General features: G+C 39.7%; 1 protein-coding gene across 8 annotated transcripts in view; it reads left to right on the top strand.

The window, feature by feature from the left end:
• Positions 1-13,176, top strand: part of FRYL (FRY like transcription coactivator) — a 352,830-nt gene extending 339,654 nt beyond the window's left edge. For 6 of the 8 annotated variants that reach the window (XM_074992742.1, XM_074992743.1, XM_074992741.1 and 3 more), the window contains 5 exons: positions 2,782-2,850; positions 7,278-7,295; positions 8,246-8,356; positions 10,508-10,704; positions 11,154-13,176. In XM_074992742.1, the coding sequence (XP_074848843.1) occupies positions 2,782-2,850; positions 7,278-7,295; positions 8,246-8,356; positions 10,508-10,704; positions 11,154-11,412 (654 nt within the window). In that variant the 3' untranslated portion in view covers positions 11,413-13,176. The remainder of the gene's footprint in view (positions 1-2,781; positions 2,851-7,277; positions 7,296-8,245; positions 8,357-10,507; positions 10,705-11,153) is intronic. The other 2 variants (XM_074992745.1, XM_074992740.1) reach the window with 1 other exon arrangement.
• The last annotated feature ends 11,481 nt before the right edge of the window (positions 13,177-24,657 follow it).

The raw sequence follows: 24,657 nt of genomic DNA, 5'->3' as shown, positions 1-24,657 counted from the left end.
CATTAATTCAATGAGTTAGTTCTTTGTTCATAAATATTTGTGTATTATATAATGAATGGAGGTTTGGGAGTCTTTAGAAGTGTTGAGCTAAAGCACAGTGAGGTTAAATAAACTGGGCACAAGAAAGTACTGACTTAAAGATGTACCAGATTGTTTTTAGACAATAAATTTGGCTAAGTTAGATTAATTGATCTCTTGAACATTTTAAAGAATGAACAGCAATTGTGTTCAAACAAAGTAGTACAATACAAAATGGAGACATACATACCCTTCTTCCAGAAAATAAATTCTCACATGTTCACCATGCACAAATTGCATACTTCAGAGATGTGTATGTCAGCTGACAGTATTTAATTGATGATTTTACAAAACTCTTTACACATTACTAAAATCCAGTTCACTGGTTCATACTAGTTCCTTAGCTGATTGTTCTATACCTTATTTTTTGTTTGAATACTAGCATTGCTACTACTGGTTCGTAAAGGTACCTCCTGAACTTTCCCATATCTTATCTGAATATTCCATTCCAAGTACTGATGAACCATGTAAGTCCCCGCCCCCCACCACTCCCAGCTGTAGTCAGTACAAAGTATTCTTGCATCTTTGCTGTGGTGATCTTTGCTTTGGTGAGTTTCCTGGTTTCTAATAGCAAAGCTGACTTCAGGTTTTCAAAGTTCTGTGAAATACACTATAAGAAGAGTGTATTATGCTGTTAAAATAATTTTTCTACACTTAATATTAATACCATGTCTAATATATGTGTTGGTTAACAAAACCTAGAGACAAACAGGAAATGTTTGAAGTAATTTCTTGGCTATATTCTAATAGTTAATGATTGCATAAAAGCAGTCTTTGTAATATATTAAACTACTGGCCTTGAGAATCAAGCCCAAGAATTATAAGGCTAACTGTAAACCTGCTTTACTAACTTCACCATGAAAAGTATATTATATATGACATTTGCATATTATATTGTATTAACCTCCTTGGACTTGCACATGTGAAAAATAGGAGTTTGATCTGTTACGTGCATGAAATTCATTCCCAGCACAGCTGCTGTGGGTGAGACAAAGGTATCTGTAAGCCACCCTTTTTTTGTTTCCACTGAACCTGGTATCAACTGGCAACCAAGCCTCCTACCAGTGCAAGTCAGAGAGTCCACAAGGCTTCTCTAACTTACTCCAACAGGAGTGGTCTCCAGCATGCCCCTTTATGGCACACACACAAAGGGAGCAAGTAGCAAGAAGCCAGCATCCCCTTTGGCCAATGGTCTGGGCCAAGATTTTTTGTGTCCAATTTTGCTCTGCTGAACTACCATTCTGTTCCCATGTACTAAGACTTTTTTTAATGTTCATATCTGTATTACAGACTAAAATCTTTGAACCAAAGGAGAATATGTGAAAGCAGAGCACTTCATGCATCATGTAAATTCTGCAGGGATCACTAACTTCTTAAAAATATATATTTCTGGTAGTGATTTCAATAATTTCAAATGTGTAAGAAAACATCAGACAATATGTGAAAAGTAGATATTAACTTCCCAATTTCTGATGTAATTTGTTCTGGTGCAGACTATATTTTTATTATTGATGGATGCTGTCCATTAAACAAAAAAACAAGGTTTAAAATATCCAGTGGGATCTATGTCACTAATTGAAACTGACACCATGGTGTTTAGAGACTTTCACTTCTCATCCTGATAAGCACACAGCCCTACTTAATTCACTAAGTAGCCTTTATTAAATTGAGCAGATGGGAAATCACATTTTTTTTTCCTTTCTTGTATCAGACAAAGGTTAGGAAAAGGTCACTTAAATTTCCAATAAGATTCATGATATACAGCACACATTCTGCTAAATTTACTTCCCTGGATGTGTAGAGCCTGTTCTGTGTTTCAGAGGATAATTTTCTCTTTATCCTCAGCATGATGCATTGCTATTCCAGTAGTACTGTACTTCAGCATTATTGATATGATTTGTGTTACAATAATACCCGTTGTGTGCTTGGTGCTGTGGTGACTAAAAGGACATACTGTACCAAAAGACTGTTAGCTTGTTTTCATGTATGTTTTATATTAATTCTTTACATTGCACAAGATAGTTATTGTCTGTTAAACAAATATCCTTTGAAATCAATAGATACCTTTATTACACATGTGGCTTATGAAGGAGAATTCTATTTTCTGATCAAACTATTATCCGAGAAGTGTAACAGGTTTTATCCTTTCATGATCTAAATTGAATCAACATTTTATTCAAAGTGATATTTAGACACTCATTTTCTTAGCCATTAAAGGTATTGAGAAATAATATACTGAATCCTTCCAAAAGTTGCTTGAATGGAGATTATTTTACATATCAAATACAGGAATTTTTCTGTTTCTTCTACCACCTGCTATCCATCCTCAATCACCAAATTTAATGAAAGCATTAGAGATAACATGTATTCCACAATACAGGACAATGAAGCTTATGGGAAATTTCCAAAGGAAGGGAACAGGGTAACTGCTATATAGCATTTTTTTACTAGCAGAACACAGAATGGTATTCACTAGCAAGGTCAGTGCTGGTAAGAAATTAAGTGCCAAGCTGCAGGCATCAGAAAGACAGTTTTATCTGAATTAAATACAATGATAATATAAAATGTATAAATTACATAATTTCACTGGTGATCTGGGCATGTGGAAAGTATTCATAACAATTCCAGTTTTTGGTAATTTTGTTAGTCTTTGGTTTGGTCTGTGTGGTAAAGTAGTTTTCATTGCTTATATTTATTTTGTAGTGGCTAGATGACTGCAAAAGGACATTTGGTGCTGATGATGGCATAAACAGAACAAATACACATGCTCAGGTAGATGTCTGTGGATCCTTTTATGTAGTTGATTAAAGTAAAAAATGTGTGGTCTTTATGAAAGTCCTTTTTTGATCTTCTCAAAGATTAAAGAATGCTGGTAAAGCTTTTCATTTCAGTTCTCAAACCATCTGCTAGAAACTTAGATTCTTATGAAGTATTGACCTAATAATAAAGGGTTGTTTTTTATGAAAGTGAGCAACCAGTCTCAGTTCAAAGCTTAATAACGCTGAGTTAGATAAAGAGGGTAGATACTATCTTTGCACCAGAGCAAGACTGGCTTTTATGCAGCTATTTCTAGAAGAAAAGAGAATTAGTATTCTGCTCCTATTCTTGTAAGATTATTGTCTGACCAAAAAGCTGCAGTGTCTCTCAAAATTAGTATTATATACCTATGTATGGCCTGTCTGTAACAATATTGTGCTTTGTTGTATATTATCGTTAAAGTAACAGGATAACAGAAAATTTGTCAAACATTATTTTGCTAAAAATAAGATAAGAAATATCGCATTGTTGTTAGTTGAAGGCTATATTTATTGGTAAAATATATGCATGGATACGTTGCATGAGGATCACCTATGTTAACACTACTAATTGTTGTAATGTGTATAAATATCCTTCTCTACTTGGGACAAGGTTTGTTTTGTAACAATTGTATGCATAATATTCCCACTAAATCTACTGTAAAATGGCATTTGGCGGCAAGATCCAACCACATACATGGTTTTGCCTTTTTTGGGTAGATGGGTTTAAGATCCTCTAATAAAAATGATGAAAGACATAACTATAACAGATTTTTTTAAATTATTGTCCTAGATATTTTCCCTATTTGACAGGGAAAGTAAAAAGAAGAAATTGCTTCCCCCCCAAGTTTGGAAAATTCAGAATACATGCACAAAATCTTCTCAGGGTATGCCTACGGTATGACTTATGTATGTGATTTCCCTGCTCACCCATGCATACTTGCACTAACTCTCCCTAAGTTTGTCAGACTATGAATAGCAGCATAGCTTCAAGAGTATAGGTGGTAGCAGCAGAGGCACAGCTTAGATGACTACGTATCCATTTGTTTACACAAACTCAGCAACCCTCAGCCATGTCTCTTCTGCAGTTACTTGTGTTATTGCAACTACATTCCTGTTTATATTCATGCTCGCTCAGAGGGCGAGTGCAAGTATATGTACACAGGGGAATCACAGCCCTACCTCACAGTGTAGAAATAGCCATAGACTTTGATCCTGTCCACTCCTGTGAATCACAAGTAATGTTTCTTGAAAAATCAGTGTGTAGATAATCACTTTTTCCAATATCTGAAGCATGGGGCATTATATGTCAGAGGATAGGCCTAAGCTGTAAAAAGTTATGGAATGTCTGTATTCTGAACCCCAGGCACAGGAAAGCAGGGTTCCCAGGTGTCTGGTTTTTGAGCAGATCACCCAGTTGAAAAGGGATCTTATGGCTCCTGTCAGCTTTTGCTGACTGGACCATTAAAAGTCCAATTGGCATGGGGCTGGCAGACTCCCTGCATGGCTCCATCCAGCTGTGGGGAAGCTGCCATCATGTCCTTCCAGTTCCTATGTGTAGGCCATTGGGGCTCCACATGCTGTCCCTGTCCCAAGCGCTAGCTCCACAGCTCCAATTATCTGGGAAGGCAGGGGCTGAAGGGACATGCCAGCAGCTTCTGAAAACTACCTGAGGGAAGCACTGCCTGGATCCCAGGTCCCAACCCCCACCCTAGCCCTGAGTAGTCTCTCCCTCCCAGAGCCCCTCAACACCTTACATCAGCCCAGAACACCCTCCTACACTCCAATCCCCTCATACCATGCCCCATCCAGAAGTCCCTTCCTGCATCTGAACCCCTCACCCCTTCTTACATCCTAACGCCCTGGCCCACCCGCATGAAAATGGCCAAATGAATGAGGGTGGAGAAAAGTGATCAATGGAGGCAGGGACTCAGGGAAAGGGTGGGGCAGTTGGCAGGACAAGCAGGTTCAGTTTTGTGTAATTAGAAAGTTGGCAACCCTAGAAATGGGAAGCATTTTCTTCCTTTTACTATCAACTGCTCTGGCATTTCAGAGAGGCCTGGAGCTCTGGCTGCCACCACTGCAGAAGTAGCAGTGGCACCTGGTGCTATGGGCCCCTTTGTAATACTGGACCCTGTAGCAACTATGCCTTCCCCACCCTTGCTTGGGTGGTGGTCCTGCATGTAGATAAGCACTTTCCTTATGCAATGTCCCAAACATTTATTACATACATAATTTACCTATGTAATAATAAAATAGTACTCTATATTTCTGTTACCTTACATTTTTAAATAAACACTAATTAACTCGCCCCCAGTACTAATTAACTCACCCAGGGCAATGAGTATTACTATTTCTGCTTTATAGATGGAGAAACTGAGAAATGGAGAGAAGGCCAAATGCAGCCCTTACTTCCCTAGATGCTGGAAATAGGGATTCTGGGGGCATGGCTACACCCTTGGCTTGAAGTGGTTTCCATCATATAGATTTACAGTTTGGTTCAATGGCTCTCAGCACTCCCATTAGACAAATTGTTCAAGTACACCTGCTTACTTCAAACTTGTACAGACCTGTTAGACCAGTGAGGGGTACGCAGGATTCAAGAAATACAGAGAGGTTCTCCCCCCCCCCAAAAAAAAAGGTTAAAGATTAGCATATCAGAGGAGTTAGATGCCCACCTCACGTTGACCTTCAGTAGAAGTTGGCGTCCAACTCCCTCTGACACCTTTGAAGACACACCCGCTAGGTAGCTTGTCTGACGTCAGATATTAAATTAATGGCAAACCTGGCTCCTAGTAATACAACTCTTCACTGGTCATACATTTTAAAATTTAAAAAAACTGAAAATATGGTATCTATTCACTCTCACAAAAGAAGGCAGAAAGTGTAGTTAAGCTGCTTTCAAAAATATACCTTTTTAAAAACTTTTTAAATATATTTGCAAATGGCTTGAAGGAACTATTGTGGATTACTAAATGTGGTACTTGTGGAAATCTTTGTAAGTAGAATGAAATGCTGATAGATTATTAAAATAATAAACTAGTATACAGAGCATTAAAATGCTGCTTATGGCCAGAAAAATGGCACCTTATTCAAGAGGTATTTGACATGAGATTCTCCTACTAATTTTTAGCATGGCCATCAATACAGCTAAAGAAACAAAGAATTCAATTCTGTTCTAGCATATGCATCATTAACACAATTGTTAATTAAATCCAGGTATAGAATGTTTACTAAAAGTGATGACAAGTGAGCCAGAAAGTAAGCATCTTCATGTCAGATCCCAGTCTGAGTTTGCAGGACTGGCAGTTACAAAATTGTTGTTACCTGTAAACTGAGTAAATTTGATGTGAAAGTCAGTCAGAGAATAAAGATAAAACTAAAAAATAGTGTTTTTCAGAGTAGAACTTCAGCTTTTAGAATATCTCCATTTATACAGACACCCCCCATTAGAAGTTCAGTCTTCTTATTTTCCCCCTCCATTTCTGGCTTATAATAGTAGGAATAGACCCTGCCTGCCACATACTAGGACTTAATGACTGGCGCAATTTATTAAATCAGCTCCTCTGTGCTGGTCTGAAAGGGTGTCTATGCAGTCTACACAGCAAACAAACAAAACCAGCAAGTCTGAGCATGTCAGCCCACCCAGGCTCATGGAACTTATGCTGCAAAGCTACAAAGGCAATGGAAATATTCAGGCTGAAGCTCACCACGCTGTTGTTTATGCCCACGCTGTGGGTGCTTGCAGTGTGTATGTACTCTACCTGCTACTGTAAGTATAGACACAGCCAATAAAGGCTTTCCTGGCATTGCTTCCCCACTCCCCCCTGCCCCAGCATATGCACAGTCCAAAAGGGAAATCAGAGTGAAAATTTTACAATGAAGTATTGTAAAGGTCCTAATTAAAAATTCTAAAACAAATATTTTCTGAGTTGACTTAAAATCCATAGTAACATAACACCTTAAATTCATGGGAAAAGTGATTGGGGGGGGCTTCATTTTTTGTTGTCCCCTCCCTTTGCCAAATGTGGTGGTATGGATTAAGGAAAATGGATTGTACAGTCGATAATCCCAGATTCTTATTACTGATTTATATAAATATTTACACACACACAGAGCTCCAGGTCCCTCCTATCACAGTTTTGTAGCTGAAGTATATTTTTGTTAGTGCTGTTAGAACAAGAAAAAATAGTTACTTTGTCAGTTGTATCAGCGAGTGCCTAGTAATTTCATTTTGAATTCAGCCTGATATTTTTCCATTCAATGAACCTTTTAAAAGTGATAGATACATTTCTTCCTCCAGTTTACCTGGGACTTCTCTGACCCTAATTATTACAATTTCCTACACTAATTCTTGATCTTTTTCTTCCTTTGTATTTGTGAACCGCTCACCTTCTTGCTTAGCAAATGGAAATTCTAGCAGTAAGTGATGGTTCTTGATTTATTGAATACTTAACCATGCCAGGCAACACTGGTCTCCATCTGCCTCTTGTCCATTTGTGACATAGCAATGTCTTGTCATAGAATATGATGAAAGTTCTGTGTGCTTCAATTTTGTATAGTCCTAACCCATGAACTAGTGATCATTTGTAGATAATGTGATCCTGTAGTTAATACTACTTAATACCAGATGTCTCTATTAGCATTGGCTTCTCTGTCCAGATCCAAAGCAATATTAACATTGCCTTCTTGTTGACTAGTGTTGTAGATAAAAATATTCAGACAAAGCAGTGCATAAGTTAATATTGCTGTGTCATTCCAATAAGAACATACCATCCAATATTTCTTAAAATAAAACCATAGCAAGCTTTCATAAGGAAATATTTTTATGTCAAAGAGTTGCCTTAGTTTCCTCTTACTTTGTCATGCAATTGTAACCTTAAACTAGGGTTAATAGTCTACCTGTTTATATTAACATTGGTAAAAGAGGCCATACTCATAAATTACAGTTGTTTGTTTTGGTATCAGATCTGCTGTTTAAACTGACCAAACAGCCCAAAGAAATAAAAGCAATCTGTGTTCCCTGTTGGAGCATGACATTTTGAAATGTCATTTGAATCCATTTTTTTCTTGTTGGAAATGTGATTGCCCTTCGTAGAAGTTAATCTTTTTAACCTGCTAAAACAATAGTATTTTATTTCTAATTACCAATCTCATCCTGAATGCAGCTTTCATCCGCTTTCATCGGCTTCTCACTACATTGGCTTGTAAATATTCTTGACATTTCCTTCTCTGCAGTAAGCAAATAACTATTTTTAATATTGTAAATTCTGTGCTGGACAAGGTGGCTATGATTGATTGTCTGATTGTGTCATATGTTAGTAGAGCAGAACTCCCTGAATTTAAGATAATGTTACTGTTTATGTTTCTAGGAGTTGGAGTTGTGTCGGAGGTTATACAAGTTGCATTTCCAGTTGCTGCTTCTGTTCCAAGCCTATTGCAAACTTATCAGCAAAGTAGATACAGTCAAAAAGGAGGCAGAGGTAAAGGAAATAATACTATTTATCTACCTGTTATTTGGTGTCAAAATAATGTATCTTGTAACTTTTATCAGTGGTTCATCTCTTTTGAATATGGAGGTGTGCATATCTGCTATTTTGTAGATGAGAGATAAGATTTAATTAGAACTTGTAATTATTTTGTCAGTGATTGAATTATATCTTTGTTGATCCTTGGACTACTTGAAAGCTCCTTAATACACAGTAACATACAGAGCCTCATGGTCTTAAAAAATGCAAGGATTTTAAATGTTTATGTCACTGTTGGTGGACACCAATCAAATTAGAAAGAAAGAACATCAAAAACTATCAAGTAGATTCTGTTACAAAGACACTTTCTGTCTCCCTGGAGTCTTTACATCCCTGTACAGTTGTACTATTAATTGCAAATGATTATACAACTTTAAAGTCAGATGTAAGTTTCAGGTAAATATAACTCATCGTAGCTATACAACAAACTGGCACAGGTTGAACCTCCCTGGTTCAGCATGATTTTTGTTATCTGAATGTCCATTTATCATGGGTGTGGCTGTTTTCTGGATCCCACAGAGTTTGTTTACAGCCACCGGTCCTGGCTCTCAGTCTTCTGTGCTGCTATTTAGTTTTAATTTACCCCTAAGTTTATTCAAAGAGCCTACTAAGCAGTGGAAGGGTTGGTAAAGCTGCTAGACAATACTGACCTTGCAAAGTTCAGCAAATGCTCTTGTCCAGCACCAGTCAGATCCCAAGGGTGCTGGATTAAATTGTTTCAACTTGTTGTATGACTTACTTCAACACAACTGAAAATCAGGGAGAAGTTGGAAGTACAAAAAAAAAGAGAGACCCAAAATTAGTGACATTTTCAAAAAATTAGCTGTTAGGCATTTTTAGGAAAAGAAAGTTGATTAAAAGAGGCTGGAGGACCATAAAAACTTCTGAGCTGAAAGGGCAGCTGGGCACTTAATGAAGAGGATGCAGTTTTAAGGCTGTCACTCAAAAGCTAAGCACTGGCTAGTGTGCTCAAACTACCAGGAATCAATAAGCGGTACCAATAACAGAGAAGACAGGACAGTACAGACTTTGGTGCAGGTAATACAAGCAGGGTTGCCAGGTGTCTGGTTCTCAACTGGAATCTGTGGCAGCTCGTCTGCACTGCTAAGTGAGCCACTAAAATTTGAGCTGGCTTTCCAGCTCCCATTAGCTAGAAGCCCTGGGAACAAGCTACCACTTCTGGGAGCACCTGAGGTAAGTGCTGCCTAGAATCTGCACACCAAACCCTCTACAATACCCTAACTGCTTGTCCCAGGTCTAAGTTACCTTCCACACCCAAATTCCCTCCCAGAGCTTCCACCCCTTAGCCCTGTCCTGTACCCAAAGCTAATCATCATTAGGCCCCACCTAGAATCTATGCATCCAGCTGGAGCCCTCACCCTCTCCTGCACCCCAGCATGGTAAAAATGAGCTAGTGAGTGCAGGTGTGAATGGAGTGAACAGAGCATGGCCTTGGGGAAGGAGCAGGAAAAATGGGTGGGGCAAGGGTGTTTGGTTTTCTGCAAACACAATGTTGGCAACCTTAAGTACAAGTTCAGCACAGACCCTGGGTATGTACTCAGCTCATTAGCCTGCTCTGAAGCTCATGCTATGTTGTCTTCAGTGCTCCTGCTAGGTGACTCAAACTGAGTCAGGTAGGCTAGCCCTTGCACAGCTGTTGCTGTGTAGACTTTCCCTCTTTTTCCTCAAGCCCCTCTCGACTCTGTAACCATTCTAACACACACACCACTCCTCCAAAATGGGCAGCATTCTTCTGAAAGAAGCTACTTCTTTCAGTTGAGTTGATAAAGAACTACAGGTGGAAGGGTTCATCGCCCCCCATTACAGTATGGGTGTAAGGTAAAGCATTCCTGCTAAGAATTCTAAAGAACTAAGAATCACAGACTCTGTGAAAGCTCATATACTCATTTACAGGTACTTGAGACATGCATCCATCCATACACAAAGGAGTTTGGACCAAGTGGCCACACTAGTGCCATTCCTTGTGTGTCCTCATGGAGAGTTAACTGGAAGGGAAAAGTGCACAACCCTATCTTCTTGTAGGATTAATGTTGGTTGAAAAGAATTTTTGATCCAGAAGGGCTTGACTCTCCATATCTGTTTTAGGTTATAAACATGTCAGAAGAACTTGCCCACTTGGAGAGCTGTCTGAAAGAGGCTGAATCTGCCTCAGACAATGGTAGTGAAGAAATTGACATACCAGAGGCTTCCCAAGCTAACACAGAAACTGCAATTCATTCTCTTATTGAAACCTTGAGAAGCAAGGAGTTTATATCAGCTGTAGCACAGGTCAAGGCTTTCAGGTAAATTGTGAAATTATTTAAACTATCATGCTTTTAGAGCAGTACTCAGTTTGCTAATGGACATTTTTAATTTAAACATTGGCTTGATTCCAGCTTTTTTTTCAAGTGTTATTAGATGTCCTTTTTGAAAAGGACAGAAGTGATTGTTTTTATGTGTTTTTTCTTCCCTTATGAATTTTCATCATTTTAAAAGGGTAGTTCAGAAGGTATTAACTGTTTGTATCCTTTGAAAAATAAACGTAATGTAATATTACCCAGCAAGAACCTCTCGTTATAATAAGAGGCATAGCACCTTAGAGCTGTGTGTGTGTGCGTCTGTCTATCTATCTATCTATCTATACACACACACACACACTTGTTTTTGAAAATAAAAATGAAAGGCATGTTAACTAATTGCTTTTTTTCTTTTTGAAATAATATTATTAAATATTTAAAATATATGTTCACAGGTCTATTTGGCCCAATGACATATTTGGCAGCTCTGAAGACGACCCCATCCAAACTCTGTTACATATATATTTTCGTCATCAGACACTGGGTCAGACTGGTAGCTTTGCAGTAGTAGGCTCTAACCAAGACATGTCAGAAGCCAGCTCAAAACTGATGGAACTTAATCTAGAAATTCGAGAATCTCTACGCATGGTTCAGTCCTATCAGCTTCTAGCAAAAGCCAAACCTGTAGGATATGTGATGAGTACTGGATTCTGAACACCTATTCATTTAGTAAAGAAACAAAGCTAAGGATGCCTCAGAACGTTATCATGCACCTTTCATAAAAAAACCGATGGTCAATACAGAGTTTTTAACATAGCAAGAAATGTCATCTAAAAACCAATGGAGTTAACATCTTACTGACTGCTGTTTCTACACACACCGGTTGTGTGGTCGATGGTGATTTCTTTTATATACATATAAACTATAGTAAAGGAAAAGGGCTAAAAGCAATGCATATACATGCATTATTTTCTGTAGAAGCAGAATTCTAAGTGCTGTGCAGTAATGGCCTCCATATGTTGAGAGAAGTAAAGCAGGTGGAATGAGGCTAAAATCAAGGCTGATTTATTTTGGCTGAAGACCTGCAAAATCTCCTGGTTTTCCAGCAGTAGCTAATCAACTAATGCCTAGTGAAACACTTTGCAATGTGGTGAAGAATGTGCAGTCATACATGAGTAGAAGAAGGACTTATAAAGACTTTGCAAAAAAACATTTATTTCCTAATGTTTTATTTGTTTTTGTTTTGTCATAAGGAATTATGTGTGAGAGTTGAAATGTATGGATATGTGACCATTGCATTTTGAAGGTATGGATGTTTGTTGATAAAGTCTCAGAGCATGCCTAAAAGAGCAATGCAAGATTATTTTTGGAGAAATTTTATTTTATTAGCTCTAATCCTCATAGTGTGTAAATGTTAGGACATTTAATAATATTTTAAACTGGGATTTCCCAGTGTTTCTAAAAGAAATAATATATCTGTTAACTTTATTGGAATGCTGCTCAGTTCTCTGATCAGTGCTTATGTTACAAATATTAACAACTAACCAAAAAGTAGCTGCCTGCAGAGACTTTAAAATGTATATTAAAGATATATGCTGCCCATCGGAAATTCTCATTAGAAGAAAGTTAACTTATTTTATTCTGTATATATTCTAGAAACTGTATAGTGCAAAACCAGTATTTTTCTTGTACATTCATGCAATGCACTGTTATGAGTATAGATGTACAAAGCTAATGGGGAAAGGGGAACAGTGGCTGTTGGTAGTAGAATACATGATGTACAGTGTGCTGAGTTCAAGAGGTGTGAATGCATTTACAGGTATCTTCATAATTCATATTACACCTCAGGAATTGGGGCTACAGAGGAAAAATGAAAGGAAGAGGAAACTGACTATCAAAACATGCAAATCTGCAATATACTTCTAATTCATTGTCAATGTTCACCATAGCATAAAATGAACTGGATCTGTTGAAAATAGCATTTTGTAAAAGAAATCCGTGAACGTGGTCCCATGATTCCTGATTATTTGAAAGAAACACACAGTATTTTTATATGCATCTCTCCTACCCACTGTGATTTTTTTTAACTGGGCTCAGTAATTCCAGAGTTTAGAATGTAGAAATTAAATTCTTAGCTTTGCCTTTTCTTGGGGAAGTGGACCCCACTAGAAATGTAATTATGATGAAATGCATTAATTGAAGGCATTGTGCACACTGTTGGACTGCTGACAGTAGTTATGTTACCTTAACAAGCTCTGTAACCGGTCAAGGCACATTCATAATCACTGTATTTTTGACATAAAATTGAATTATTTTGATGCGTCTGTGGTACTGTAGATGTTCTTAATTATTTAATAAGTATTTACAGGGGATATGTAGTTTTATTTAGTGGCGCATTACATGTTTATTTACATCATCTTTTACCCAGACTCCCCCCCTTTTTTTGTAAAATAAAAACATTATATCAGTCATCCTGTGTATTTTGTGCAAGCTAGAAGAATATATAATAGTGTCATTTTAGAAATTTGTGAACATGGCAGTGGAAATATCTCTTAGCAGTGAACATACTGTATAATTCAGTAATGAATTGGAAAACAGATTTCCATGTTTTCTTCTCATAGGTCACATGCATGCTACAGCATTTTAGTATGCATCAAATCAAGTTGTGTGGCTTACACTGCACATGCCTGACATCTGTATTGAATTATAAATTCCAAATTCCAGTACACAATTTCCTAACCATTGACACATGCAGTTTTTGGAACTCTGACCTCTTACATGTATCATACTAAACTTGGTTCTAGTACTTTTTTCTTACAGTTTAGCCTTATCTGGGTGCTTTCATCTTCCTCTCAAGCTTCTGAAAGGATTACATCTCTCAGTGGACTAGCACTCTTTTCACAGACACCAGCCATCCCTGCAGCCCCACAACATGAAAGTGGTAGCCCAATTCAAGTGTACTTTCTTTTGCTAATAGAAGCAAACATTTCCACATCAACTTCTTAATAACTTGCTGGATTTGCTGCTATTTTAAATTATTATTATTGTAGATGATAAAGCACCTGATTGGTACACCCCTTGCTTTCAAAGGAAAACAGATCTTTGATCTCAGTATCCAAAGTGAAGTCATGAGATTTGCTGAATATATGCGTGCCTGGAATGTCAACTAATGCAAACTGGGGGAGGTGGTGTAGCAACTACACGCTACTGTCAGTGGAAGACTGCAGCCAGTGCTCCATCAACCAACCACAACATAATTTTCTCTCTTTTAAGCACTGGCCCATATTTTTGGCAACAGCCCAAATTCCATCCTACTTCACATATGCAAGAGTTGTGTGGCAGTTCCAGGAACCCCTTCTAAAATCTCAGTCCAGTGTCCACAACAGGTATTGTGTGTTATGAAAAAAACAAAAGTTTACATTGCATATAGGCCTCACATGTGCATACAGAGTTCTGGAATTTGACATGGATCACGACTGCCTGCCAAGTGTTTGGAATGCACTGGAGTGTGGAACTGTAATGGCTGGAAAGCCCTGAGGATTCATTTGTTACTGCAATTAACAAAAACACCCAATTCCCCAACTGCCAAAAAGAGACTTCAGACTGTAGCAGTGTTGTTGTGCTGAAAGAAACAGCACCCAGAGAGGGTGGAAACCACATGTTTTCTCTGCCCTACTGCTCCCTTTTCATAGCATTTACCTGTCACTGGAGTGGAGCAACATCTAGTAGGCCCCCATCTCAAATTATCTTGAGTCATTCTTCAAGTGCTTAGAACATAAGAACATAAGAATGGCCATACTGGGTCAGACCAAAGGTCCATCAAGCCCAGCATCCCATCTGCCGACGGTGGCCAATGCCAGGTGCCCCAGAGAAGGAGAACAGAAGACAAGTGATTTATCTCCTGCCATCCATCTCCTGCCCTTGTTATGAAGGCTAGGGCACCATACTTTATCCCTGGCTAATAGCCATTTATGGACCTGACCTGCAAAAATTTATCAAGCTCTTTTTTAAACCCTAATAGAGTCCTGGCCTTCACAGCCTCCTCGGGCAAGGAGTTCCACAGGTTGACTGTGCGCTGTGTGAAGAAAAATTTCCTTTTATTAGTTTTGAACCTACTACCCATCAATTTCATTTGGTGTCCCCTAGTTCTTGTATTATGGGAAAAGGTAAATAATTTTTCTATATTCACTTTCTCCACACCATTCATGATTTTATATACCTCTATCATATCGCCCCTCAATCGCCTCTTTTCCAAACTGAAAAGTCCCAGTCTCTCTAGCCTCTCCCCATATGGGACCCTTTCCAAGCCCCTAATCATCTTAGTCGCCCTTTTCTGAACCTTTTCTAATGCCAATATATCTTTTTTGAGGTGAGGAGACCACATCTGCACGCAGTACTCGAGATGTGGGCGTACCATAGTTTTATATAGGGGAAGTATGATATCTTTTGTCTTATTATCGATCCCTTTTTTAATAATTCCTAACATCCTATTTGCCTTACTAACTGCCGCTGCACACTGCGTGGATGTCTTCAGAGAACTATCCACTATAACTCCAAGATCCCTTTCCTGATCTGTCGTAGCTAAATTTGACCCCATCATGTAGTACGTGTAATTTGGGTTATTTTTTCCAACATGCATTACCTTACACTTACCCACATTAAATTTCATTTGCCATTTTGCTGCCCAATCACTCAGTTTGCTGAGATCTTTTTGTAGTTCTTCACAATCCCTTTTGCTTTTGACTGTCCTGAACAACTTGGTGTCATCTGCAAACTTTGCCACCTCACTGCTTACCTCATTTTCTAGATCATTGATGAACAAGTTGAACAGGATCGGTCCCAGGACTGAGCCCTGGGGAACACCACTAGTTACCCCGCTCCATTGTGAAAATTTACCATTTATTCCAACCCTTTGTTTTCTGTCTTTTAACCAATTCCCGATCCATGAAAGGACCTTTCCTCCTATCCCATGACCACCTAATTTACATAAAAGCCTTTGGTGTGGGACCGTGTCAAAGGCTTTCTGGAAATCTAGGTATATTATGTCCACTGGGTGCCCCTTGTCCGCATGTTTATTAACCCCTTCAAAGAATTCTAATAGATTAGACAGACACGACTTCCCTCTGCAGAAACCATGCTGACTTTTGCCCAACAATTCGTGCTCTTCTATGTGCCTTGCAATTTTACTCTTTACTAGTGTTTCTACTAATTTACCTGGTACTGATGTTAAACTTATCGGTCTATAATTGCCAGGATCTCCTCTAGAGCCTTTTTTAAATATTGGTGTTATATTGGCCGTCTTCCAGTCATTTGGTACCAAAGTGGATTTAAAGGATAGGTTACAAACCACTGTTAATAACTCCGCAATTTCACATTTGAGTTCTTTCAGAACCCTTGGGTGAATGCCATCTGGTCCTGGAGACTTGTTACTATTCAGCTTATCAATTAATTCCAAAACCTCCTCTAATGTCACTTCAATCTGAGTGAGTTCCTCAGATTTGTCGCCTAAGAAGGCTGGCTCAGATTTAGGAACCTCTGTAACATCTTCAGCCGTGAAGACTGAAGCAAAGAAATCATTTAATCGCTCCGCAATGGCACTGTCTTCCTTGATCGCTCCTTTTATATCTTTATCATCCAAGGGCCCCACTGCTTTTTTAGCAGGCTTCCTGCTTCTAATGTATTTAAAAAACATTTTACTATTGTTTTTTGAATTTTTGGCTAGCTGTTCCTCAAACTCTTTTTTGGCTTTTCTTACTACATTATGACAGTTAATTTGGGAGTGTTTATGTTCCTTTCTATTTTCCTCACTAGGATTTGACTTCCACTTTTTAAAAGCTGCCCTTTTCTCTCTCACTGCCTTTTTAACATGGCTGTTTAGCCATGGTGGTTCTTTGTTAGGTCTCTTACTGTGTTTTTTTATTTGGGGTATACATTTAAGTTGGGCCTCTAGTATGGTGTCTTTAAACAGTTTCCATGCAGCTTCCAGGGATTTTAGTTTAATTACTCTACCTTTTAGTTTCTGTTTAACTAGCTTCCTCATTTTAGTGTAATTCCCCTTTTTGAAATTAAATGCCAGAGTGTTTGACCGCTGCGGTGTTCTTCCCAACACAGGAATATTAAAAGTTATTATATTGTGGTCACTATTTCCAAGCGGTCCAGTAACAGTTACCTCTTGGACCAGATCCTGCGTTCCAGTCAAGACTAGATCGAGAATCGACCCTCCCCTTGTGGGTTCCTGTACTAGCTGCTCCAAGAAGCAGTCATTTAAGGCATCAAGAAATTTAATCTCTGAATCCCGTCCTGAGGTGACATGCACCCAATCAATATCGGGATAATTGAAATCTCCTATTATTACTGTGTTTTTTATTTTGATAGCCTCTCTAATCTCCCTTAACATTTCAGCATCACTATCACTGTCCTGGTTAGGTGGTCGGTAATATATTCCTAATGCCATATTCATATTAGAGGAATGAATTGTTATCCATAATGATTCTATGGAACATTTTGATTCCTTTAGGATTTTTACTTCATTTGATTCTATATTATCCTTCACATATAGTACCACTCCGCCACCCGCACGACCTGTTCTGTCTTTCCGATATAATTTATATCCCGGTATGATAGTGTCCCACTGATTGTCCTCATTCCACCATGTTTCTGAGATGCCTATTATGTCAACTTCCTGCTTTGATATGAGGTACTCCAGTTCACCCATCTTATTAGACAGACTCCTAGCATTAGTGTAAAAGCATGTTAGAAAACTACCACTATTTATATGTCCGCCTTTCACAGACGTGGTGGATTTTTTTATGCACGATTGTTTCACATCTGATCTTGCCCATATATTATTTCCCACGTTCCCTATCTGACTAACTTCTAGGGAATCCCTGTCTATGGAGCCTCGTGTAAGAGAAGTCTCCGTCCGATCCAGGTGCTCCCCCGCACCAATCGGCTTTCCCCCACCTCTTAGTTTAAAAACTGCTCTATGTCCTTTTTAATGTTTAATGCCAGCAGTCTGGATCCACCTTGATTTAGGTGGAGCCCATCCTTCCTGTATAGGCTCCCCCTACCCCAAAAGTGTCCCCAGTTCCTAATAAATCTAAACCCTCTTCCCTACACCATCGTCTCATCCACGCATTGAGACTCTGAAGTTCTGCCTGTCTATCTGGCCCTGCGCGTGGAACTGGAAGCATTTCAGAGAATGCCACCAAAGATGTTCTGGATTTCAGTCTCTTTCCTAGTAACCTAAATTTGGCCTCCAGAACATCTCTTCTACCCTTCCCTATGTCATTGGTACCAACATGTACCACGACGACCGGCTCCTCCCCAGCACTGCCCATAAGTCTGTCTAGATGCCTCGAGAGATCCGCAACCTTCGCACCAGGCAGGCAAGTCACCATACGGTTCTCCCGGTCATCACAAACCCAACTATCTATATTTCTAATGATCGAATCCCCCACTACTAAAACCTGCTTCTTCCTAACAGCTGGCGCTCCCTCCCCCGGAGAAGTATCCTCGGCACGAGAGGATACAACATCACCCTCTGGAAGGAGGGTCCCAACTACGGGATGGTTTCCCTCTGCTCCCCTTGACTGCTCTCCTTCCCTGAGCCTTTCATCCTCCGTAACAGCCTCAGGACTGTCAGATTGGAGGTGGGACAGCCCTACTATGTCCCGGAAAGTCTCATCCACAAACACCTCTGCCTTCCTTAGCTCCTCCAGTTCAGCCACCCTGGCCTCCAAAGCACGCACTCGGTCTCTGAGGGCCAGGAGCTCCTTGCATCGAGCGCACACATATGCCACCCGCCCACAGGGTAGGTAGTCATACATACTGCACTCGACACAATAAACAGGATAGCCCCCACTCTGCTGCTGGGCTTCTGCCTCCATTTCCTACTCTAGTTATATATGAGGGTTAATTAAATGTTTCAGATAGAGGTTGTTATAAAGGATTTAGTTTAAGGGCAACAGAAGTAAGTCACTGGCTCCCTCCAAGCTCCCCCTCTCAACTCCCCTCTCCAAACTCCCTCCTGTTAGCACGCACCCTGTTTGCCAGCACCCGGTCGCAAAGCTCCCTGGTCGCTTACTAGCAGGGTTTAAGTGCTCGGCCTCCCTGATAGCTCCTCCCTCTGCCTACAGCTCAGCCAATCAGCACACGGTGTTTCAATTCAAACCTAATCAGCTTCCAACTGCCTGCCTGCCTGCCTGCCTGAGCACACGGCCTTTCAAACAAACAAACAAACACTCAGCTCAGCACTCCAAACAAAAACTCCAAACTCCAAACTCCAAACAAACACACAAGCCCAAAACCTCCAAATATAAGCAGCCACTTACCCCAAGGTGCTTTAGTTTGCTCCTTCCTTCTCCTCCTCCAGGAGAGCCTCTCCAAACTCCCTCCTGTTAGCACGCACCCTGTTTGCCAGCACCCGGTCGCAAAGTGCTTGATCACATCTCTTCAAAGTAGATGTGTGCATGCCACATGCACACCAACTCTGAATAAATATTAGCAGCACACCTCAAACAGTTACAAAGGCAAGTAACCATTTTATGTCTTGCCTGCTCAGTGATGCAATATCTGCAGTTACATAGGATGATATGACAGAAATAGATTTTGTTTTCAATAGAAGTGTGGTGGTAATGTAGGAAATACAATAGTTCTCTATCCCCTTCCTCATGGAAGTGAGTCTTTTATATAATGAAAATATGAATTGCATGCAGGTCAGTTTTGAAGCTTCCCTATAAAGTACCCTTTCAGAGTGAAATAAATTAGAAGCAGCACACAAATCTGTCTGCTACAGTTCTGACTGTTACAAAACTTTATCATTCAAAGACCATAACAATAACATACTCACATCTTTAGTAACAAGGTAGCTTTGCAAACATCTGATATTTTGCTAATCATAGGAAATGTACTTTTTCAATGTCTTGCAGGCCCTCATCTTCCACTTCTGGTCAAGTCTACTTGCTCCCAGGAAGAAAAAGTTGTCTTGTCTTTGTTTTTTTTGTTTTGTTTACCTGGTGCAATATTCATGTCTATGGAGTGCAAGACTGCAGTCTAACAGGTGGAGAGTTTCAGAAAAATCAGCACTTATTTTTCCATCCAAAATGTCTCAAGACATAACTCATCCACAGCCCCCTGGCTAAGATGATGTATTAGAAATGCATACAGTGCCTTGAGCACACAGATTCCAATGTTTATTTAATACATTAAAATGTAGCTCTGTGGACTAAAGGGCCAGGTCTACACCGTATTCTCCTTTCTGAGGAGGAATGCAAATGAAGGAGATCAAAAATGTAAATGAAGTGCTGATTTACAAATCTCACTTCATTTGCATAAGGTCATGTAATCATGCTTCCAGAAGAGACTTTGCTGAAAGCAAAAACAGCCATGTAGACGGAGTTCCTTTGGCCGGGGGTGGAGGGGGGGGAAAACCATTTTCAAAAGAATCCTCCTTCCTTGTTCATTTCAGGAAGAAGGGTTCTTTCAAAAATGTGTTTTATTTCCAAAGGAACCCTGCCTACATGGCTGTTTTTGCTTTCAGAAAAGTCTCTTCTGGAAGCGTGATCACATGAGATTGAAAATGCAAATGAAGCTGATTTACAAATCTCCCTCATTTGCATTCCTCCTTCAAAAGGGAAGTGCTGGGTAGATGGGTCCAAGAGTGTCAGCCACCTCACAAGAAATTTTAAAATGGTCTATATTGTTCTCTAATACTTCCACTGATAGCTAAAGATTGGCTTGTTCTCTTCCAGAGATACCTCCTTTAGCAGAAATATGTTCTATTCACTAGTAGCTATAGAATATTTTTTTCTTGACAGTATGTGGAAATAACTGGCTAACTTCTGATTCCGCTCTTTGATCTCCTTTCCCCCTATTTTCCATAGTGCTCTCTTATTAGAGGTACAAGGTAGCAGCAAAGTCAGGAGCCAGGTTAAGATTTCTTAGCTGATCATTTCCTTTATGTAAATGATCCTTCTTCTCAGTCTAACACATCTTTGCTGGTATGTCAAACAGTTTATCATCTCATACAAACACTAAATTTCAAGGCTATGAGATACCAATATGATCTAGTTTACCTTTTCTATAAAACAGGTCATAGAACTTCCCCAAAATACTACTCAGAATACACCTTCTAGAAAAATATCTGATCTTGATTTAAAGAAAATCAGTGATGTAGAATCCACCAAGTCCCTTAGTAATTTTGTTTCAAGGGTTAATTACCCTCACTATCAAATTTGCCTTTTTCCATTTTTAATTTGTCTTGCTTCATCTTCTAGTCATTGGATCATGTTACACCTTTCTTGAATAAGCTTGTTAAATATGTATTCATGTGGATACTTAAACTAATAAAATCTTCCCTTTAAGTTCTACCATAAATTGGTTTTGAATAATTCTCAAGGCTCTTCCCTGAAGCATCTCCAAACTCTCTACATTCTTAAATTGTAAGGATTGGAACTGGATGCAGTATTCCTATAGAAGCCTCCTCTTCAAGATTCTTCTTTAGGTACCCCACGATCACACTAGCTCCTTCACCCATGGTTATCCCAGTGCAAGCTTATGTTCAGTTGATTACCTTCTACAGCCCTCACTTTCCACTTCTCTGTTTCTTAGGTCATAGTCACAGGATGGGGAATGTTCTGTGTTCATTCCTAGATCAGCAGTTCTCAAATTGTGCATCAAGGCCTGATCTTTAATAGTATCAGCTGGTCTTGTGAGGGCCTGAGGTGAAACTAAAGTCCCAGGCTTTTATGCCCCATAGCTGGGGCTAAAGTTCACGAACTTCTGCTCTGGCCTACATGAAGCAGTGAAGTTTAAACAGGATTGGGCATAGCAGCCCTCCTGAGGCATGAAGTAGTTTTCTTGTCTAAAAGTGGTCACAGTAATGAGATTTGAGAAGCCCTCTCCCAGCTGTATACCTTTTGTCATTAAAATATGTATTGGCTTATGCCCAGTTTAGCTAGTGATCCAGAATGAGTGATCTTTCATTAACCACTGCCCTTGTTTCTGGCTTCTGTATATTTTGTGTTTTCTTAAGTCTTGGACAAGTTAGAATGCGGCATCCCCAAGAGACTCCACTGGACAGGGACTTGTTCAATGATTCTTCATTTACAATCACATTTGATACCTCAGCCAGTTTTCCATTTAGTGTTGTTTAATTTTATATCTATCACTTTAATCAGTGTCAGAGTGCTAATCAAGCTTTGTAACCTCACTGTTAGTTTGACAGGCTCTAGTTTCCATAATATGATAATTTGCATCATCATGTTCCTAAGTCTCATGTCCCCCACTCATTTTACCAGGGATCAGGGTTGAACTGATAAGCCTATAACTACCTGGCTCCTGTTTTGTGTGATCTTGTACATGGCTGTGAGTTGAAGTTGTTAGAAATACTTTATTTCTAAAGCTTCAGCTTGGGGGTAGATGGACTACTTCCTTAGTCAGCAGACAGGGTATAACTGCTTAGTAAAACTAGGAAAAGGAAATGAATTTTTCCCTCTTCCCCATTCAGGTAAGCCTGCTTCTAGTACACAGCAGTCAGTCCAAACATGTTTAAAGACTCTTACGGGGCACTCTACAAAGTTGGAGTTGTAAATAAGTGGCCACTGTTAGTGACAAAGAAAAGCCAGCCATTTGTCAGCTAGATCCCAGTAAGAGCAGGAGGGAGTCTCAAGCCAGTCAGCCCCTAAGAAAAGAGGGACAAGGAAGTCCTTTGAAGAACGTGAAGTAACAGCTGGAGAGGGAAGATAAGAAAAGGGCACTAGACACACTAAAAGTAAGAGAAAGCGCGGGGGTGGGGAGAAGAGAACACACACTGCTTTAGAGACTTAATGCCATTTGTCCTTGCCTGCCTACCACAACTCATTCCCTGCTCCCAGAGATGACTGGAGTGTAGGGCCACAGGCGCAAGCCCACATACTATTCACATCCATAAGTTGTCCACTTGTTCTACATTTGCACAGTGCCTCTCCCCTTTCAAGTTTTGAGGCTGGATGAGTTTGTATGGTTTATACTTTGTATTGAAAGACTCACCATTTGTGAAACTAAGATAACCCATAATGATTCATGCACAATGGAAAGTTACATGGACAAGCTTACATGGAATTGCTTTAGTAAAAAAAAAAAAGCTTAAGTAGAATTGCTTTAGTTTTCCTATAATGGTAAACTCTGCCCTCGATTTTACTATAAACTGGATAAGGGGCAAATCACTTTATTCCCCTCAGAGGCATAATCTGTGTTTAGGCTGTAGTTTAACAAAAAAAAGTTGTGTAGTACCTTTAAAAACTGCCACATTTGGATAATGAATTTTCCTAGGTAAGGCCCACTTCATTACCACAAAAATCTCTTCAAGGTGCTACAGCACTGCTTGGATTTGGGTATCCCCCCCCCTTCACCAATCAGCAAAATATTGATGCTAGGTATCCTCTCTCTGGGCTATGGTTATCATACTTCCTAAGTGGGGGTCTTAAGATAGCACAGTAAAATTTGGTTGGTTCAAGCTAAGCTCTGACCTAGCATTTTATAATCACTGTCAAAAGCGATTTAAAAATAATCAACCTGTTTAGAAAGTCTGTTAAAGATGGTCAGGCTCAAGTTGTGCCAATACTTCTACTTCAGTCTCCAGAAGAGACTGCCTGGAGCACAGTCCTCCTTACAGCAGTCTAGGCTGCTTGACCAACAAGTGTCAGAAAGGGTAAACTAGATCCCCAGCCACAAACACCCTCCTCTGCTCCAGTACATGTCCTCACTGTTCAGTTCTTGAGACATTCTAGCCTTGTTACCTTAGGTTTGCCATTCAGCTGCCTTCTAAGAGCATTTCTAGCCACACAACATAGTAGGTTGGCAGGGGGGGGGGGGGCGGAAAAAAAAAAGTACATTTCCACTACTGACTTATTCTTGGACCACTCTTTTGTAAGACTGCTAAACTTTTAGAGTTGGCTAGTTTTCTTAGCCAGAGTGACTGATGCTCTATGGGACAAGCCTCTGCCCTCCTAGGCAGTAGACTTGATCAGCCATTCCTTACTTTCAGGAATCCAAAAGTATCCAACATCAAGCCCCAAGCATACAGCCAGAGTTTCTTTCCTATCCATCCTTTCAGAGGAATCAACCTGACAGTGTCTAGGTTTTACAATCTCAACTCACTCCAGTTTTCCAGATACCACTTTAGATGGTCCCAGGATTAGGATTGCTGACCTGTTTGTGCACTGTGACTCAGCAAAAAATAATTCAGCCTAAATTAGGAATGTTAACCCCTAAGCATACCAGTATGCTTACCAGTTAATTGGTCATATCAGGCCACAAACAGCCCCAGTGGAGCCAGCAAGCCACATGCTGGGACCTTTGGCAGGCTGCCTTAAAAAAAAAAAAAAAAAAAAAGAGTCAGTTATTTCAACAGACCTAACCTAAATTTAGGCCTGCAGTAAGCCCTACGGTACTAAGCATAAACAAAGTAAATTTAATCCAGAAGACTAAAATACACTCCCTTTCCAGCAGGGACAGTGGTTTTAAAAAAGAGAGACACCACACAGTATATTGGGAGTTAGGAAGCAGTTCTTCACAAAAGTCTTTCCTTGGGCAACAGTGGTGCTACATGCTAATCTGACAAGCTTGATGAAGGGGACAATGGAGGGAGAAAAAAGCCACATGATCTTCATTTATAAAAGAAACTTCCATACAAACTATTAGTGCAAAATATTGAGATTAGTCCTTTACACAGGAGGCAAGTTTTGATAAACTGGTATTTACTGCTAATAAGAGTTATTTCCTCAGTAAGTGCTGGTTCCTGAAGCCCATTATAGCTTACTGCAGCAGGGGCTTCAAACTAGTCCTGTATTATTGGGGGGGGGGAGAAGGGGGCCATATAACCTATCAACTGAGTGCTTTGGTGGCTGCCCAGAAGAGATTCAGGTACAGCCCAACTGATAGAAACATGCTGACAGCTGTGGGTGCTCTATTGGTAGC

Source organism: Carettochelys insculpta, chromosome 4, assembly GCF_033958435.1.
Source record: "Carettochelys insculpta isolate YL-2023 chromosome 4, ASM3395843v1, whole genome shotgun sequence".
Lineage (NCBI taxonomy): Eukaryota > Metazoa > Chordata > Testudines > Carettochelyidae > Carettochelys > Carettochelys insculpta.
Note: the sequence above shows the minus strand (reverse complement) of the source record. Positions and strands in the feature narration are given on the sequence as shown.